General features: G+C 41.9%; 1 protein-coding gene across 2 annotated transcripts in view; it reads right to left on the reverse strand.

Annotated features, from left to right (window-relative positions):
• Nucleotides 1-19,863, reverse strand: part of DIS3L2 (DIS3 like 3'-5' exoribonuclease 2) — a 4,570,298-nt gene that overhangs the window by 1,451,915 nt on the left and 3,098,520 nt on the right. For both annotated transcript variants that reach the window (XM_044070680.1, XM_044070679.1), the window contains one exon: nt 2,855-2,934. In XM_044070680.1, coding sequence (XP_043926615.1) covers nt 2,855-2,934 — 80 coding nt within the window. The remainder of the gene's footprint in view (nt 1-2,854; nt 2,935-19,863) is intronic.

A 19,863-nucleotide genomic window follows, 5' to 3' on the forward strand; every position in this document is an offset into this window, starting at 1 on the left:
ACTATAGGGGTGGCAAGAGCCTTAGCCAGTAACCTGAATCCCAGTGACGACAGGTGCAGACCATCTCTGGCAAAGCATTGTGGTCTGTCAATCATGTCGCCCCAGGCAGACAGATACTGGATGCCCTTTGAATGACACCAGAAGCTCAGCCAATTGTTGAAGTCAATCATTTTGTCCTTATATTGTATCATTCTGGGTGAAGGCAGGATGCTACTCAGGGCTAGGGTCATACCTGCCTGGGCCACATGATCCCAGAGCTCTTCCATGTCTCTTTTCATGTAGTCCAGGGAGGCACGTCTCAAGTCATTCACTCCAACATGGACAATGACAGAGTCATATTTGTACTTGTTGTGGAGTGACTTGAATGCATGCGTTATGTGGCGGAACCTGGCACCCAACAGGCAGCTGACTGTAATTTTCTCCTTGTTCAACCTGGTGAGTGGGACATCAGTGTGCCAGACTATAGAGTCACCTATGACTCAAGTGTTATGTACGTTGTCTTGCCTTAGGGGCTGTTGCTGGGTGGCACACTGGTGTTGTGAACTATGTGACATTTTGGTTGTGACTGGTCTTTGTTTGTGTTTCAGCTTCAGAGGTCCTTGTTGCTTGGGCAGGTTACAGTTAAGGGCCTCTGCATATGTGGATTTAGTGTTGCTATATGTGGGTGTTGGTGGTGTGGGTTTAGAAGGGCTATGTGTTGCTTGAGGTGTAGTGTGGGTGTTAACCTTCTCCTCTTGACTGTCTAGCACAATCTTGGGTGGAGAGAGCTTTGCTTCCATTTTGGCTATGTAAGTGCATCTCTCACAGGTTGTAGTGTTGGGTGGTGGGAGGAGAGGGTTGTCTGTGTACATGAGGCAATTGCTGCATTGCCCCAGTATGCCCAGATTCACCAGGTGGACAGGAGAAATCACCGGAAGCTGACCCTTGGACATGCCTGGTTTGGTGTTTTTTTTTTTTTTGTCATGTACAGGAGCTGTTTTCCCTTATCTTAGCAAGGCACTTTGTAATTATAGGCTGCTTAGTGCCTACTATTAATTTCTCCTTATTAACAAGGAGAGATGAGTGCTTGTATTCGTTTAAGGCTTCCTAGTGCTTTCCAGCAGGTAATAGAGCAAGTGCTAGTCACAGGGATGCTTAAAGGTAAGATGAAAAAAAAAATGCACACTGCAGTGTACACTAGAGAAGTTAAAAGTAGGTAACTTAAGTTTTACCTGTTTAAAAAGTTAAGGTTTAGTGGAGAGTTACTATTTTTAAAACAGCAAGATGGACTGAAAGGGGTGGTCACTTTTGTATTCTGGTACTATGGAATACAGTAGGATGACCATTAAATTTAAATAGTTGAAGAGGAGGGATTTCAAAAATGATGATTTTGTGATTACTCACACAAGTCCGTGAAAGTAGAGAGGAAATGAGATTAACATAAGAGGCAGGCAAACTAGAAAGACACAGTATTCAAAATATAAAAAGGCAATAAAGTAATACAAAATACAAAAAATAAAAGCAAACTAACCTTTCCTTCACAGCAAAGTGTAGCAGAGTCTGGATGAGCCTTTCTGGTAAAAGCATTATAAACATCATACTTCAAGTGTTTTTTTAGATAATACACTGAAACCACCTGCTCCCTTATGTGCTCCATCTTGTCAGAAAATATTTACAAACATACATACAGATATTTCGAGCATGGGCATTAATGCCCTTCTAGCTTGCCAATATACCAAAAACACTTGTTTCCATAGTAAGTGTACAGGCTGTTCTTAAAAATATCTAAACTAGTACTTGCTTTAATGTAACCCAGCTATGCTGAAATCTGCTCTTCAGTTAGATATCAATCAAACCTGTGCAATGACTAGAATATGAAGATTAAGTGATCCATGCATGCTTGAAGTTGGTTAAGCCTGATACAGAAATTGCAAGTGATGATATGGACCCTTTTCAGTTTTTGGTTTGAACCGTGTCTCCATGAAAGAGAGCTGTGAGTTCATTATTTATCCTGCTGGATTTACTGAAGAAGGCACTACTGGCTTATTGTGACTATCACCTACGCTTTGTAAGTTTGTGTGGGAAGTAATGCAGCCAAAGAAGCGACATACAAATGTGATGATCAAACACACTACTTACAGTCTCAGGACTAAACCTGCTATTTTTTGGAATAACAAGTGATGCAGTGTTTTCCTAACAAAGATAAAACAACTGGAATTGAAATCTTTAGAAAAAGATAAGAGCAAACTATATAGAAAAAAAATGGGAATTGTGGGAACAATACATACAGGGAAGGAAAGAGGTTTAAAAGAAGGCAGCACTGAGCTTTGTAATGTTTGAGTGAAAACGATTAGGTAGATTATAAGTGATGTATAATGTCTACAACTGGGAGTGTGTCAGTATGGCTTGTGATGTAAAATGCTTGCAACTAGGATTGTGTCAGTGTGGTTTGTTTTCATTTATATAAATGTATGACTGCTTATGTCATAAGTGATGGTTTAGTAAAGATGTTTCTTCTTATAAAAAAGGGGCAGGAATTGAATAATGTATGTAATGTTGCTTAAGTTATATGATATATAGCAATATATGTGAAGCACAATGTTTGTTAATTTTAACTTGTTAATACAGTTTGATTACTTTTATATAAATGTAAATGTGCCTATGTTACAAGTGATAATTCAATAAAGGTGTTTAAAAAAAAAAACAAGTGATGCAGTGTATGGGCTGGTGTGGCAGTTATTTTGTTTGAGACATTAAATATACAAAAATCTATCTTAAGTATTCTGGATCATCCAAAGCATCAAATTGCTGACAAGCAAGTGAATACATTCAGCAGAAGTTTGACTTAAAGATAAAATCTGGTTATAACACTTACTTGTTACTGTCTCTGTACTGGTAAATGTAACAGCCTTGGGGCATACCACTGTCTTGGCCTAAAGTGAAGGAGATTTTCAGCTACAGAAAGAGAAGAAAGACAACTTCAGAAAACGGGGAGACACTCCTGTTCAAGAATAAAATGATACTCTCACATCAGGTTTGAATCAGAAAAAAATGTCATAGCAATAATTATCACAATATCTGTTTTAGTATGTGTCAACTAAATAAAATAGCCTTGAGAATGGATGAAGGTGCTCTGGTGTGTGTGGTATTTCTGTTCACAACAGAGTATCAAACTGAAAGCATCACACCTACAAAATAAAATATGCCCTTAAAATGTATCCTGGGGACCCCTCAAAGCCATGGGGTTTACATTTTCAGACACCAAGCCTAAGCTAACCTTCAGTAATTAAAATGAATGCAACACTCACAGAGAGCCAAACTTTGCTTGTTACAAAACAAAAATGAATACTGCAACATATACAGCAATAATTTCTCAAGATGACAAAGTTGGTATCAGCATTTTAAAATAAATTATCTAATTCTAAATGGTAAAATGAGGACTTACTATAAAAGAGCCGAAATAAAAAGCATCATCATAGTTACCTTTTTAGTCATATTTCTAGAATCCTTTAGTATGAAGCTTCAATAAAACATTATTTATAAACACAATCCTTCTGTATATTTGTCTAGCTTTAGAACTTAAGCTAGAAAATATATGGTATTTGGAAATGGATGAATAAAACTGCAGTGCAAACCCAGTCTACATTTAAATGATGTCCCTTAATGTGTGAATTATAAAGAGGCAAATGCTTTGCAAAATTCTAATAAAGATATAACCCCCCCCCCCCGCCAGCTGATAATGTCACAACAGCATGACAAGTTAACAGCATAGAAGTAATCTGCCAATGTTGCAAGAACACAAACCTGCACAATAACGTTGTATTGAAAACTAGTCCACTTGTTCCTACCCTTCCATATGAAGAAAGGCTGAACTGGGATAGGTTATGATAAGTACTTTCCAAAAAAAAAAAAAAAAAAAAGGCAAGTAACCACTTCACAACCACAGACTCCATATGACCTCCTTATATTGGAAAGGAGATTCATTGAACTATTTTACTTGAAAATACAGTTGCACCTCATACAAGAATCTTCTAAAGGGCACAATTTTGGTTGCTGCAATGGGCCTCATCTCTAAACTAAATCCATCAGAGATATAAATCGAACAATGGAAAACCAATGACCACGCTCCAAACTCAGCCCTCTGAGAGAGACAGTTACTTCATATATTTTTAATGCAAGTCAACTGCAAAACAGAAATCCATGGGTTTGTACTGCTTAGGAATATGTCCTAAAGAGAATCCATACCTCTCAACCTTAGTTAATGAATCAGGGATAAAGCCAAAAATAATGGGGAACAAAGGCCCAAAATCAGGGAAAGATTTTAAATACTGTCATTACATACTTAAAAAGTTGTTAGAATATAATGTTTTGCAATAGCATGCATTTTTTGAAGGATAAAAGCCCAATGTCAGTCATTTTGTGGCTACAGTATCCACTATGACAGAAAACCACATGTTTTAAAAGAAATGGACCAAAAATATGAAAGAAAACAAGGGCATTCTGCAAAATCAGGAGACGCTAAGAGCTGTGAAAGGGGCAATGGTTTTCTGAAAAAACAAATACACAGATAACCCCTGAACAAGTTCTAGCAACAGGGACAGAAGCCAGTATTTATTTTTTTTGTTCTTTTCTTACCTCATACTGTGTTGCAGCTGAATGCACTTTTAAGAGTTATTTAAGCACTTTCCCACCCACTTTTTCCATTTATCAATAATACTATGCCCACCCAGCAAATCAGTATTACACTTGATTAAACCCCCCTTACTACAAATTGTCAACTGCTCATTTTCCTAGTGCTCCCATCTGCTTGGCACCCTCAACATACTCTGAGGTGGTCCTGAGTTAATCCTGCTCCATCCCTGGCAGATAAAAGATTTATTTTATTGTTTTGCACTTCAGTCAACTGCTTAGAGTGCTACTACTTGTTTTTTTCCTTTATTAGTTGATTTTGCCTATAAAACATTCTAAGGATTCCTAATACTTGAAACTGCCTTGTTTATGTTGTTTTGTTGTAGCAACACACTCTCAAGCTATCTTTCTTGGTGTTATTACATCAAGAGGTTAGCAGTGCCCAGTATAGACACAAATGCCCTTAGAACTGAAACCTGTAACTTAATGTGACTAAAACAAAGTGATTGCACGGAGACAAGCTTAGAGCAGCTAGTTTGCACATTAAAACAGCATTACTATCAAATCTTAGCACAATCTAACCTAGTCTAGTGCCAGTCCTCAGAGACCACCAAAGGAGACCTCTATATAACCCAGTCCAGTAGACCACCTAAATACGGGTCTGGACAACATGGATATGCAAATGCCTCCATAGCCAGCTGTGTAGATATAGGCATCCTGAGACAACATAGCAATTGTCTAATGTTCACAGACAATCATTTAACCTACACGAGATGCACATACACAAGTTTAGTGGATGCAAAAATCTCACATATAAACAAGGTTCTCAAGAACATACACACAACATGCATCACCCACACAGACAAACCTATGCTGGGGCACTAAAATGCAATCTTCTTAAACCTCAAAGGCTTCCTAAGCCTATAAACTACAATGCCTATCCTCAGCAATCTGTAAAGCAGTCACTAAAAGCAATACCAAACAACACACATACACCTACACCCAGTGAAACCACAAGAGCAAAGCCCACAAAGCATGCAAACATATTACCCAGGATTATTTGTCATAGGGAACTCCACTGTATGACACAGATGCCCCACTTACCAGGATGAACAAGGAGAAGACAACAGTTAGAGGCTTATCTGGAGCCAAGATTCACCGAGTTATGGATCCACTCAAGTCATTACACCACAGGTAGTAGTATGATTCTATCATAGTCCGTGTGGGCGTTAATGACTTGAGACATACCTCCCTGGACTACATGAAGAGAGACATTACTGCTCTCCATGAATGTGTCTCCCAGGCAAGTATGTGCCTTGCATTCAGCAGCATCCTTCACCAAGGATGATGTCACAGGACAAATAAATGATGGACTTCAATAACTGGCTTTGTTTCGGGTGTCCTTCTAGGGTGATTCTATATTTGTCAACATGGGAGAAGGTGGCTAATAATCTCAAATAATGCACTAGTGCTAAGAAATAAATGCAGCGAACCACTGGAGCCCACAAGTGAGAACATCCTTTATTGACAACAACTTCTTATTCCTTCGTGTTAAAACTGAAAATATTGGAATGAAAACTATGGCTCTGGGAAGTTTATTCCCTTACAAAATCTCGAGATGTGGGTAGGAATTTATGTTGTCCTAAGGAAGTCCTGTTGTTAAAATTCAGTAAGGGACAAAAAGCATTTCAGCTTTAACATAAAGGAATAAGAAGACCCGTTGTTGTCAAAGGATGTTCTCACTATTGGGCTCTGGTAGTTCGCTGCATTTATTCCCTAGCACTGATGCATTTTTGGTGTTTGTTGGCTTTAGTCTTTTTGTGGATCAACACCTGTTGTGTGAAGGAGATGGCTAAACTATCTTGCTTTGCAAAGGATGCTCTGGAGCCGTCTCCCCTAGGCTTCCAAATATTGGCTAAAGCTTTATCCATTCCCTTAGACCCTTTTTAGGTAATGCCAAATTGACAAACCTATCAACATAGCAAATAAAACACAAAGAAACCTAAAGGAGTTACTGCTCAATGCTACATGCCTAACAAAAAAACTTCATGCCCCACAAGCTCTCCTCACTTTGGAGAATATAGACATCTGTACCATTACAGAGACATGGTATAAATCTACAGAAAGTGCTCCGGCAGTGCAAGGCTTCAATGCCTTCCACATATTTAGACCATCAGTGGCAGAGACGGGGAGAAAAGTTTGAAGAGTCTCAAATCTATATTGGCAACAAGCAAAACTCTACATTGGTTATACAGGACGATGTCCTGGAATTTATCCACATGCAAATCACTACATACCCTAGCAAGCTATAGGTCACCCTCTATATCCCCAGAATTCCATAGCTCTTGCCTATAACTACTGGAGATGCTTGCTATTAAACCAAACACCCTATTCATGGGAAACTAACTACCCTTCTATACTCTGGGAAACATACACTGTCTTGTACTTGTTGGCATAATGATTCCTGGAATTTATTAACACAAACACCCTTGACCAGATAGTGCGCACACCCACTAGAGGTTCAGACACACTAGACCTGGTACTCACTAACATGGGAGAGTGATGCACCTGCCCCCACCTTCCTGTGTCATGCCCTCACTGGTGAGGTCAGACCACAAAACTGCCTCCTTTGAAATAAAAATCGGCACTGTAACCCCAGCAAACCCTGTCACAGTTAGGAACTATTCCAAAGCAAATTGCATACTGTTAAGTGATAGTTTGTTAAAACTCAGTGCCCCTTCAAACCCCGAGTTCACAGCAACCTATGTGGAATTGTTGACAGAGACCTTGTACAACCATGCAAATGGTTATGCAGATGATGCTTCGCCTACTAGAAGCCAGCTCAAAACAAACCACACTGGTGGAATATTAACCTAAACAGAGTATATAACAAAAGGATAAAAATCAGCAAGAACTACTCCCACAATAATAGGAGGTCTCATTAAACTAAACAGAAAACTAAAAGGACTAATTTAGTCCAACAAGGGCAATTATAAGGTCAACATTGCTCACAGGCTAAAGATAACCACAAGACTTTCTACAGCTACATCTCAAACCTCAAAGGTTGCACAAATTAGTGTGTTAAACTGGTGGTCAATGGTGCCACCTTCACTGAGTAGAGTGACAGTGAATTTGCTGGCTGACAAATCCAGCTCTAACTTCATCTCTACTTCCCCTGCCTTCTCCCATGAAATACCTATCACCATAACCCCCCCCCCAACTATTAACAGGGACTAGTTCCTGCAGTGCTTGCCAAGACCATAAACACACCCTCAGTGGACCCTGACAATATCCCGGGATACCTTCTAAATAGCTTGAAACATGACCTATCAGGACCACCTAAGTCAATGTTATAGCCATAAAACATGCTTTTTTACCATGAGAATGGAGGATTGTAATGGTTATCCCACTTCACAAGGGTGGACCACCAACCGACTTTGGAAACTACATGTCTATTAGTTTGAGTATTCTAATATGCAAAGCCAGGGAATAAATCATCATGGAAATGATCAACAAAGACATATGCAACCTTCAGACACTGGTCCCAACCCAGTCTGGCTTTGTCAAGGGAAGGCCATACCTACTAAACCTCGTGGACATCTTTGAGAAGATTAAAAAGGCAATGGATTAGGGGAAAATGGTGCATAATGCCTACCTGGACCTATCCAAGGCATTCGATAAAATATTCCAATCAGGTATAGTTGCCAAACTCACCAAACTGGGCATAAACACCTACATAACTTACTGGATTGGCAAATGGCTCATAGACAGCAGTCAGGAAGTCAGGATTGGTGAGACCATCTCCACTAAGAGACTGGTCACCACTGGGATACCTTAGGGCTCTAAGCTGGAACACTCCTACTTGGCATCTATTTCTCAGCGGTAGAGGCTAATGGCAATGACCCTTGGCTGACCAAGTTCACAGATGGCTGCAAACTGGAAGTTATCATTGACTCTTCCCATGACATGAACATATTATAAGAGCGTATATAATACAGAATATAATACAGACAAATGATTTGTGCCAAGGTCACAAATTAAAACTCAATACCAAGAAATGCATTATAGTGTTTTTTGGGGGAAAACTGCCACCCAGCCACATTTCTCCATCAATAAGACACCCATAAGAGTTGACCTGGTTTTCAGGTATCTGAAAACATTATGTAGACAGTATTCTGGCCTTTGACCAGCATGTGACCAAGCTTGTAAAAACATTGTTCCATGTTGCTCAACTTATAAAGTAAGGGCATGGCATCAAGGTCCAAGGAATTCATAGTGCTGCTTAAATCTGGCCCTTTCCAGACCCAGCATTAAGTTTAATTCCCCCCTTTGGCATGTACCTGACCAAACATACACAAAAGTTGGACTGTCCACAAAAGTTCCTTATTGGGAGAATTCAGGGTATAAACATATTGTCCTATATGGGTCACCTTAAAACCATTTCTCTATATATGGTCTCCTACCAAAGGTGATCTATGCCTAGCAAACAAGGCATCCTCAGACTCTGCTCTGATGGACCTTTTGCACGTCCATAAAATGAACAGCATCAGAACTACTAGATTCAAGGATTTCAATTTGCTTGTGACATAAGTAAATTATATTGGTGAAACAGATATGTATCTCACAGGATCCTCATATTCTGGAACGGGTTCCCCATCCATATGAAGCAGAATCCATCTCTCACCATATTTAAACGCAACCCTGGCCAATGGATGGGAAATCAGAAATTCACCCCTGGTTTGGCCCCCATGTCTCAGATAGAGAGAGGTAGACAATAATCCCCAAACCATCATACCCCCTTCAACATAACCTTTAGAAACTTCCTAACATGCCCTGTCTTAATAAAAACACAACTGCTTCTCCTTGGTGAAGGTGTTATTATGAACTACCCTTTTTCTCCTCAGTCTCCTACACCCACACATCTGTCAACAAATTTGAGGGCTACTACCCTCTTTGGACCATATCTCCCTCAGGAATTGTTTCCGACAAATGCTCTCTGCCCTGGATGGTCACTCCCATCCTGACCTGCCAGTACTTCAACTGCCTGAGCCACTAATTGAACCCTGGTCAATTTGGCTGCAGTTAGGTCTTTATCCTCCTATTCCACTGTGCTGGCTAATAGTCATTATTTTGTTGACTTGTATTTGTGTGATTACCACCAGGTCATGCTATCATAAATTCTGTGCTACAAGGTCTTTTGAAAAATGCCTAGACCTGCCTTAGTCTAGTTGAAGATCTAGTTCTGGCCTCACATCAGTAAAATAAAGTGCAGCCCAGCTAATGCATTCATCACCACAGAACGTGACCATAACATGCACTGTCATTTGTAAGCAGCACAACAGTTTGGCTGTGTTAAGGTGACTAAACTTGGTGGACTTCTTCAAGACATTCACCAAAGCTCCAGACGAGGGCAAATCAGTGCATATGGCCTACCTAGACTTAGCCAAGGCCTTAAACACAATCCCTCACTCAGCCATCATTGATAAACTCATCCAGCTGGTTATCAACCCATATATTGTCAAGTGGGGTGCAAACTGGCTCACTGATAGAACTCGTACAATTAAAATGGAGGACTCCACCTCCTCCAGCAGACCCGTAACCAGTAGCATTCCACAGGGATCAGTTCTGGGACCCCTACTGTTTGGAATCTATTTCTTTGAAGTACAGGCTATAACTAAAGGACTTTGGCTGACAAAGTTTGCTGAAGACTGCAAACTGGGAGTGATCACTGAAATCCCTAGCAATGTCAACATCCTGCAAGAAGGTTTTATATAGACTAATGACTGGTACCATAGTCATGTTCTTAAACGTAATGCAAAAAAATGCACGATCATCTTTTAATTTCTCCAAGTCTTTTGGGTTTCTAATACCATAATGGGAATGGACCCCATTCCTAAGTCAAAGTATGATTAAAGGTTACGAAACTCGTAATCTCTGATGTTAGCCAGAAGTGCTCTTCACAGCAGTCACAATGTGCCCAGTAACGACTCCTCCTGCAATTAGAACAGAGTTACATGCATCAGTAACATATCTAAATACAATTGTAGATTCAAGACCCGTTGCTCCTACTACTACTGGGACTGTCTAGGTATCTTTCTTACACATTGCTCTCATTTCTGCCTGCAAATCCTGATATTTAATGACTTTGTCTCTCTCTGCATGCAAGACACTGTAGTCACTGGGCGTAGTGATTTCAATGATCAATGCTACTTTTGTTTTCTTTTCATGGCCCACTATATCTGATTTTCTCACATCTATCTTTTGAACTGTTGGTAATGGGTGATCCCATGTAATATAGACCACCATTTTCGATGATGCCTTGTGGCTCATGTTTCCAGTGTTTTATAGCTACTTCAGTATTATAAAAAAATATGTATGTATATATATATATATATATATATATATATATATATATATATATATATATATATATATATATTTTATTCAGCTGCTCTTACTGTAACTGTCTTAGTTGCTGTTCTGCGTGCTATCTGTTCATTTGCACTTACTCTGCGCTTATTACTGCTTGTTAGTAGCCTTCTAATTTACTGCCTTCTGCAATTGTTTTTAGTCATTTGTTAATTTAATTGCATTTATTTAAACTGTATTTGCCGTAATATTGCTACACACTCAAGTATGCTAGCCTGCACTGCAATCTGAACTGTATTTACTGCTGTTTTAGCTGCTTTTCTGTAAAAAAAAAAAAAAAAAAACAAAATTCTAAGCTCATTTCTTGCCTTTCCTGTAACTAGTCTAGTCCAAGACTTTCTGTGTTGGAGGGAAGCCTAGCTTATCAGTGGGAGTGGTAAGCACTAGGTAGCCTATCTATCACGGGAAGAGTGGGTTTTGGCACAGAAATTGTAGTTCATTGGCCATTTGGGCAGTTTTTCCATCTCTTTCTACTTTCTGGTTTAAAAGCCCACATTTGCGTTTGGTCCCCACCTTTCCTGTAGCTAGTGTAGTCCAGGTACAGATTTGCTGTATCCAGGACTGTTGGTAAGCTTCTGAGCCTCCCAAGCCCTTCTGTGTTGGAGAGAAGCCCTCTAGCTTATCAGCACTAGGTAACCTATCTATCACAGGATGAGTGGTTTCTGAACCAGAAATTATAGTTTTTTGGCCATTTGGGAAGCTTTTCCATCTCTTTCAACCTTCTGATTTAAAAGCCTGTGTTGGCGCTTGTTTCCTGCCTTTCCTGTTACTAGTATAGTCCAGGTTCAGATTTGCTGTATCCAGGACTCTTTGTAAGCTTCTGAGCCCCCCAAGCCTTTCTGTGTTGGAGGGAAGCCTTCTAGCTTAACAGTGGGAATGGTAAGCGCTAGATAGCCTATACTCCACGGGAAGAGTGAGTTTTGGCCCAGAAATTGTAGTTTATTGGCCGTTTTTGAAGTTTTCCATCTCTTTCAACTTTCTGGCTTAAAAGCCTGCGTTTGCACTTGTTCCCCGTCTTTCCTGTAACTAGTCTAGTCCAGGTTAACATTTGCTGTATCCAGGACACTCTGTAAGCTTCTGAGCCCCACAAGCCTTTCTGTGTTGGAGGGAAGCCTTCTAGCTTACCAGTGGGAATGGTAAGCATTAGGCAGCCTATCTACCACAACAGGAGGGGTTCTAGCCAGAAATTGTAGCTATTGGCCGTTTGGGCAGTTTTTGTTCCATCTCTTTCAACTTTCTGGTTTAAAAGCCGCCCTTGCGCTTGTTTCCCACCTTTCCTGCAACTAGCCTAGTCCAGATACAGAGTTGCTGTATCCAGGACTGTTGGTAAGCTTCTGAGCCTCGCAAGCCTTTTTGTGCTGGAGCAAAGCCTTCTAGCTTATCAGTGGGAGTGGTAAGCACTAGGTAGCCTGTCGACCACAAGAGGAGTGGTTCTTGGCCCAGAAATTGTAGTTTATTGACCATTTGGACAGTTTGTCCATCCCTTTCAACTTTCTGGTTTAAAAGACCACATCTGCGCTTGTTTCCCATCTTTCCAGTAACTAACCTGCTGGGAAGCACTAGAAAGCCTTAAACTGATACAAGCCTTCTAGTTTAGAAGAGAGACTTTGGAGTGATTAAGTATCAGTTTTCTGTACTTTCTTGCTGTACTTAACTGTTTTCCGCCTAAACGCCAATTTTCCAGCGTTTCATCATCATCATCCCCCTTTTTCCCATTTACATGGGGTTGGGGTATCGTATTAACTGTCGCCAACTCTCTCGGTTCAGTGCCACTCTCCTGCCTTCTTCAACACTCATGCCTGACTGTCGCAGATCTTCTTTCACACAATCCATCCACCTCTTTGCTGGACGCTCTCGCTTCCTCTTACCTTCTTCCTGTCTGTCCCAAATCTCCCTCACCAGATTGTCTTCTGCTTTTCTACATATGTGCCCATGCCATCGTAATCTGTTTTCTTTGATCTTTTCTGCAATTGGAGCTACTTTAGTTTCTGCTTTTATGTCCTCACTTCTTCGCCTGTCCCGCAGTGTGCATCCTACCACCTTTCTCAGGCACTTCATTTCCATCACCTCTAGCTTCTTCAACTGTTCTGCCTTTACTGCCCAGGTTTCTGTACCATACAGTAGTACTGGTCGCACCACTATCTTGTACACCTTACTTTTCAGCTTCTTTGGCATTCTTCTGTCATAGACTACACCTGATACTCTATGCCAGTTGGCTGCAGCCCCTCTGATTCTAGCTTTGACCTCTTCATTCAGACTACCCTTCTCCTCAACCACCCCTCCCAGATACTTGAAGCTGTTTACCTGTTACACTATCTTCCCATCTATCTCTATTCTCAGCTTCTTCTGCTTTCCCCAATCTGCTGCCATTACCACTGTCTTATCTGTGCTTAGTTTCATCCCATGTGCCTTCAGATTTGCATTCCATTCTCCTATCCTTTGCTGAAGTTCTAGATCAGGGTCTGCCTGTACTGCCACATCGTCTGCATACAGCAGCTTTGTTGCTCTGACCCCTCCAACCTGTTTGCTGATGTAGTCCATTACCAGTATGAACAGCAGTGGGCTCAGAGCTGAACCCTGGTGTACACCCACTCCCACTGGGAACCCCTCAGTGAGGCCAAACACTGTTCGTACTTGAGTCACTGGGTCCTTGTACATAGCCTGTACTAATTCTACCAATGTTTCTGGGATTTCAAACCACCGCAGTACTGCCCAGATCAGCTTTCTTGGGACCTTGTCATATGCTTTCTCCAAGTCTAGGAAAGCCCAGTTTGACTCTCTCCTCTTCTCTAGTTTCTTCTCAAGTATCTGTCTCAATGCAAACATCGGGTCAATTGTGCTGCATCCTGATCTGAATCCGAACTGTTCATCTCCCATCTTACATTCTATTATTCTGCGTATCCGTTTATCAATCACTCTCTCCAGAACTTTCATGCAATGTGGTAGGAGTTTGATGCCTCTGTACTGTCCACAGTTGTGGATGTCCCCTTTGTTTTTGTACACTGGCACGAGTATGCTTATTCTCCAGTCATCTGGGATATGCCTTTCTCTCCACACTGCAAGTAGTACCCTCAGGAGCCATTTCTCCCCTAGCTCACCCAGCATTTTTATCATATCTGCTGTGACCTCATCTGAGCCTGCTGCTTTCCCTGACTTCATTTTCCTTAGTGCTGCTCTTACTTCTTCTAAGCTGGGCTCCTCTTCTACTCTCTTTGTAGGCTGTTTCTGGGGCAGTACCACTTCTGTGGGGTTTTCTTCATTCAGAAGCTGCTGGAAATACTCCTTCCATCTGCCTTTGATGTCGTGTGGGCTGGTAAGCAGGTTGTTGCTGGAATCCCTTATGAAGGGTGTCTGACTATCTTCTTTATCCTTCTGTCTTTGCCTTGCAACCTGGTATAGTTTCTTTGTGCCCCTTACTGAGTCACTTTCCAGAAGCTGATAGAGTGCCACTGATGCCCTATTCTTTGCTATTGCAACTTGTTTCTTTGTTAGTCAACCAGTAGTCCTTCCTAGCTTGGTCAGTCTTTTCAATCTCCCACTTCTTCCTGCACTCCTTCTTTCTTTTGATTACTTCCTGCACTTCTGCATTCCACCACCAGCTTTCCTTATGTACCTTATTCACATACCTGACTTGGCCACATATATTTTCTGTAGTCCTAACACATGCTGTTTTTAGGCACTGCCACTCTTCTTCAACTCCACCTATTTCCTCCATTCTTGGGGTGCTAGAGCCCTGAGTAATTCCTTGAACTGCTGTACTTTCTCTCCAGTCAACTTCCAGGTCTTCAGCCTGGTCTCTGTTGACCTTAGAGCCTTCTCAGACCACTGCTTGCAGCTGATTGTGGCAACTACTGGTTTATGTTGTGAACCGACTGTTTCACCGGGGATGACTTTGCAATCATGGATTCTACCCCAGTGCCTTTTCCTTACTAGGAGGAAGTCTACCGGAGTTGCATGTTGGCTACTCTTGTATGTGATCTTGTGACTGTCTCTCTTTCTGAACCATGTGTTGACTACTATCAAGCCATTTGCCAGACAGAAGTCTAGAATGGCTTCTCCTTCTTTATTCCTATTGCTCCACCCATGTGGACCCAGGCAGTCTTCATATCCTGTTCTGTCTGTCCCGATATGTGCATTTAAGTCGCCCATTATCAACACCAATTCATGTTGTCCTGTTTTATCTAGTAGATCCTGCAACTGCTGTCTGAATGCACTCTTTTCCTCACTATCACAACCCAGCATTTATTATGATTTAAAAGCTTGTTTTTTTTCACATATTGAACTTATTTGACTGCCTGCACTTTTAGAAAGTCATTTTTTTATTTAAATAATTTATTTAACTGTTATAGGCTACAAACTAAAGTATGATAACCTTATCTCAACGTTTGTAGTTGTTTTAAGTGTGTTTTTTACTGTTTTTTGCCTTCTTTTCAAAAAACAAAAAAACAAAAAAAAAATTCCTTGTTTCCCGCCTTTCTAAGCTAGTATAGTCCAGTTTTCAGGCTAGTACTGAATTCAGGGCTGTGTTACAAGTTTCTGAGTTGCCCATACTTACTTGGATAGAAGGAAGTTCTCTGTTCACCTGTGAGAGAGGGGATAATTGAGCAGCCAATCTGTCCCTGGAGGAGTGGTTCCAGCCCAGAAGTTAGTAGTTTATTGGTCATTTTGGGCTAATTTCTCTCTCTTTCATTTCCCTGCTATAAAAACCACGTTTGCACGGTTTTGCGTGCCGGGCAGCGCCGGTTAGCTATGATTAAATTATTCCTGGCTCGACTAAGTCTCCTCTTCAGTTTTTCCCTTGAAACTAGTCTAACTCACAACCTAAGAACTCAAAAAGCATCCTACAGCCCAGCACATCTCAGACCTAATAGCAAGCACTAATATACCCTGACACTTGATTGCCCATCAGGGCAAGGCTCTTTATTCACCCCCTCACCAACCAAGCGACTAAGCAGCTCACCCTACTATTCAGGCATGACCAAAGGGCAATTTCAGGTGTACTCTCCATTCCAGCTGGTGAATCTGGGTATACTGAGGCAATGTTACAACTGCCTCATGTACAGAGACAACCCTCTCTTCCTACCACAAAACACTAACATATGCAAGAGATGCAATTATACAGCCAAACTGGAGGCTAAGCTGTCTCCACCCAAGACTGGAACAGGGAATCAAGAGGAGAAGGTTAACACTTGCACCATACCTCCAGCCACACACAGACCTACTAAATCATCACTGGGAAAAAATACACATAAATACACAAAATCATACTCGGAGGATCTAAATAAAAACCTGCAAAAGCATCAGAGACCTCTAAAGCAAAGCAGACACCCAAACAACCTGCACCTCCCGTCACAAACCAGACAACACATAAAACACAAACCCAGTGTGCTGCACAATTACAGTCCTTAAGGCGAAATAACATACCTAACACACTAGTAATACGTGACTCTATAGTCAGGCACACTGATGTCCCACTCACTAGGCTGGACAAGGAGAAGGTTACTGTTAGCTGCCTGTCGGGAGCCAGAATCCACCACATAACACAAGCACTCAGGTCACTCCAGAACAAGTACAAATATGACTCTGTCATTGTTCATGTTGATGTGAATGACCTGAGACGTACCTCCCTGGACTACATGAAAAGAGACATGGAAGAGCTCTCTGATCATGTAGCCCAGGCTGATATGACCCTGACCCTGAGAAGCATCCTGCCCTCACCAAGAATGATACCTTAGTATAAAGAAAAAATTCTCGATTTCAACAATTGGCTAAGCTTCTGGTGACATTCAAAGGGGATCCAGTGTCTGTCAGCCTGGGACAACATGTTCAACAAGCCACGTTGCTTTGCAAGAGACGACTTGCACCTGTCACCTCTAGGCTTTCAAATACTGGCCAAGGCTCTTGCTGCCCCCATAGTACCTTTTTTAGGCAAGGGTCAAACGTCAAACCCACCTCTGTAAACAGCACAATTAACAAAAACTGAGGGTTATGCTACTCAACGCCAGGAGTTTAAGTCTCAAAATGCACATGCTCGAAGCACTCCTCAGTATGGAGAACGTCGACATCTGTGCAGTAACTGACACCTGGTTCAAGGCTCCAGAGAGCAGCCCAGCACTACCGGGCTGCAACTCATACCACATGTTTCGGCTACACAGCACAGACCGAAACACAAAAGGAGGGTGTTTGTATCCATATTCATCAAGGATACCTACACCTCCAGGTTATTGGCGCAGCATGATACCTCTGAGATCATCCATGTGCAACTAATATCGGGCAAATCTGCAATACAAATTGTGGCCTGCTACAGATCACTCTCCACGACCCAGGACCACCAATCCACCTTTCTGGAGACGCTGGAAAACATGAAGGTCCTACCGAACACCCCGATATTGGGCAATTTCAATTACCCTACCATTAACTAGGAAAACTACTCGAGTACAAACTCCCAGGCCCAGCGCTTCCTGGAATTCATCAACTCAAATGCCCTGGATCAGCTGGTAAACTCCCCTACCAAAGGTGAAAACATACTGGACCTGGTCATCACCAACATGGGCGACAGGTGTTCCACACCGGAGGTCAACCCGTCACTGGTTAGATCAGACCATAGACTAATCACTCTGGATGTCCACACCCCAACACCACCTCCAACTAAGGAAACCACAGTAAAAAAAATTTTCTAAAGCAAACTTTACCTTACTTAAGACAGAGGCGGTAAGATTTACAGCCCCCATGCTAAAGGATAATGCTGCCCAAGATGCAGAAACCTTTACAAATGCACTCTATGAGCACCTACAAGGATACATGGATTGTGCCATTCCTAGCAAAACCAAGACTCACTCCTCTAAGAGAAGGAAACCGGTCTGGTGGACCCCTGCCATAAACAGGCTATACAATAGAAGGAGAAAACTAGTTCAGAAAAAAAGCAAATCCCAAGAAGGAAAGATATCCCTGATCAGTATCAGTAAGAAACTAAGGTCCCCCATAAAAGCATCCAAGGCTAACTTCGAAAGAAAAATAGCCAAGGATTCAAAAGATAACCACAAAGCCTTCTTTAGCTATGTTAAGAATCTAAGTGGCAACTCGCAGATATGCACTGAACTAGTGCAAAATAGCACAAAATATACTGAACCTACTGATATTGCCAACATTCTGGCAGATAGATTCAGTGCAAACGTCACCCCCTCTCATCCCGAAAAGGGCCCACAAGAATACCAGAAAAGTGTAGTGTCAAGGAAATCACAGATGCACAGGTGAAAACAGCCCTTTCAAAAGCCAAAAACACAGCATCAATGGGGCCAGATGGTGTCCCAGGCTGCGTCTTGCACGAACTACAGAATGAACTAACTCGCCGCCTAAACACGCTGTTCAACCTCAGCCTCTCCACAGGCTACATGCCCATAGAATGGTGCACAGCAATGGTTATTCCACTCCAAAAAGGAGGGGCCACAACTGACCCTGGTAACTATCGCCCCATAAGCCTGACTAGCCTGGTCTGCAAGGCTATGGAGCGCATCACCATGGAACTCATTAACAAAGACAATGGGAACCTCCAAACACTTGAACCGACCCAGTTTGGCTTTGTTAAGGGCAGATCATGCCTACTAAGCCTGGTTGACTTCTTCAAGACAGTCACCAAGGCCATAGATGAGGGAAAGGTGGTTCACACAGCCTACCTTGTCCTCGCCAAGGCTTTCGTCACCATTCCCCACTCGGGTATTACAGAAAAACTCTCCAGCCTGAACATAAATCTCTACGTCATGAGATGGGTTGCCAACTGGCTTACAGACAGAACTCACATGGTAAGAATAGCTGGCTCCAGGTCCGACTCTAAACCAGTCACAAGTGGTGTCCCACAAGGTTCGGTCCTGGGACCCCTACTGTTTGGCATATACTTCTCAGAAGTACAGGCAAACACAAGAGGACTATGGCTAACCAAGTTCGCCGATGACTGCAAACTGGGAGCTATAATTGACTTTCCGGCTGACACGGACATCCTCCAAAAGGGCCTTACTGAGACAGACAGCTGGTGTCAAAGTCATGGCCTCAAGCTAAATGCCAAAAAATGCATAGTCATCCCATTCGGGGAAAACAAAACACCCATGAATTACCACATAGGTGGCAGCCCCCTTAATACAGAAGAGGTAATAAGAGATCTGGGGACCCTGGTAGATAGTAATCTCTCCTTTGACAATCATATTGCCAAAGTAGTTAGGAAATCCTTTTATGTGGCCCATCTAATTACTAAAGGGTTTGCATCTAGAAATAGAGAGGTTAAAGTGCACCTCTATTCGTCACTCATCAGACCCATCATAGAATACAATGCCCCATTTGGGATGTACCTCACAAGACACTTCCAACAGCTGAAAAGACCACAAAAGTACCTCACCAGGAGGATTACTGGCCTCAAACATATGTCCTATGCAGACCTACTGAAAAAACTCCGGCTGTACTCAGTGGCATATCGCTTACTCAGAGATGATCTCTGCCTGACTTACAAAGCCATGTCCAACTCAGAATTGAAAGACATGCTCCACATAAATCCAAGTCACTGCGAGCCAAGCACTCTAGTGAGCTAAACCTCTCCACAACAATAAATAGAACATGCTGGAGGGATAGATTCCTGTCACAGAGATTCCCCATGCTTTGGAACAAAATTTCAAACTACATTAGGCAGAGCTCCTCACTAACACTCTTCAAGAGAAACCTTGACGAGTGGATGGGTAACAGAAAATACACCCCTGGGATCACTTCATTGGCTCTGCTTGACAGAGGATCAGTTAATTAATCAATGGGGTGACGAAAGCTGACACAATCTGGCTAGGCTTA

The sequence above is a fragment of the Protopterus annectens genome, chromosome 4.part1 (genome assembly GCF_019279795.1).
Source record: "Protopterus annectens isolate FY-2018-M chromosome 4.part1, PAN1.0, whole genome shotgun sequence".
NCBI lineage: Eukaryota > Metazoa > Chordata > Ceratodontiformes > Protopteridae > Protopterus > Protopterus annectens.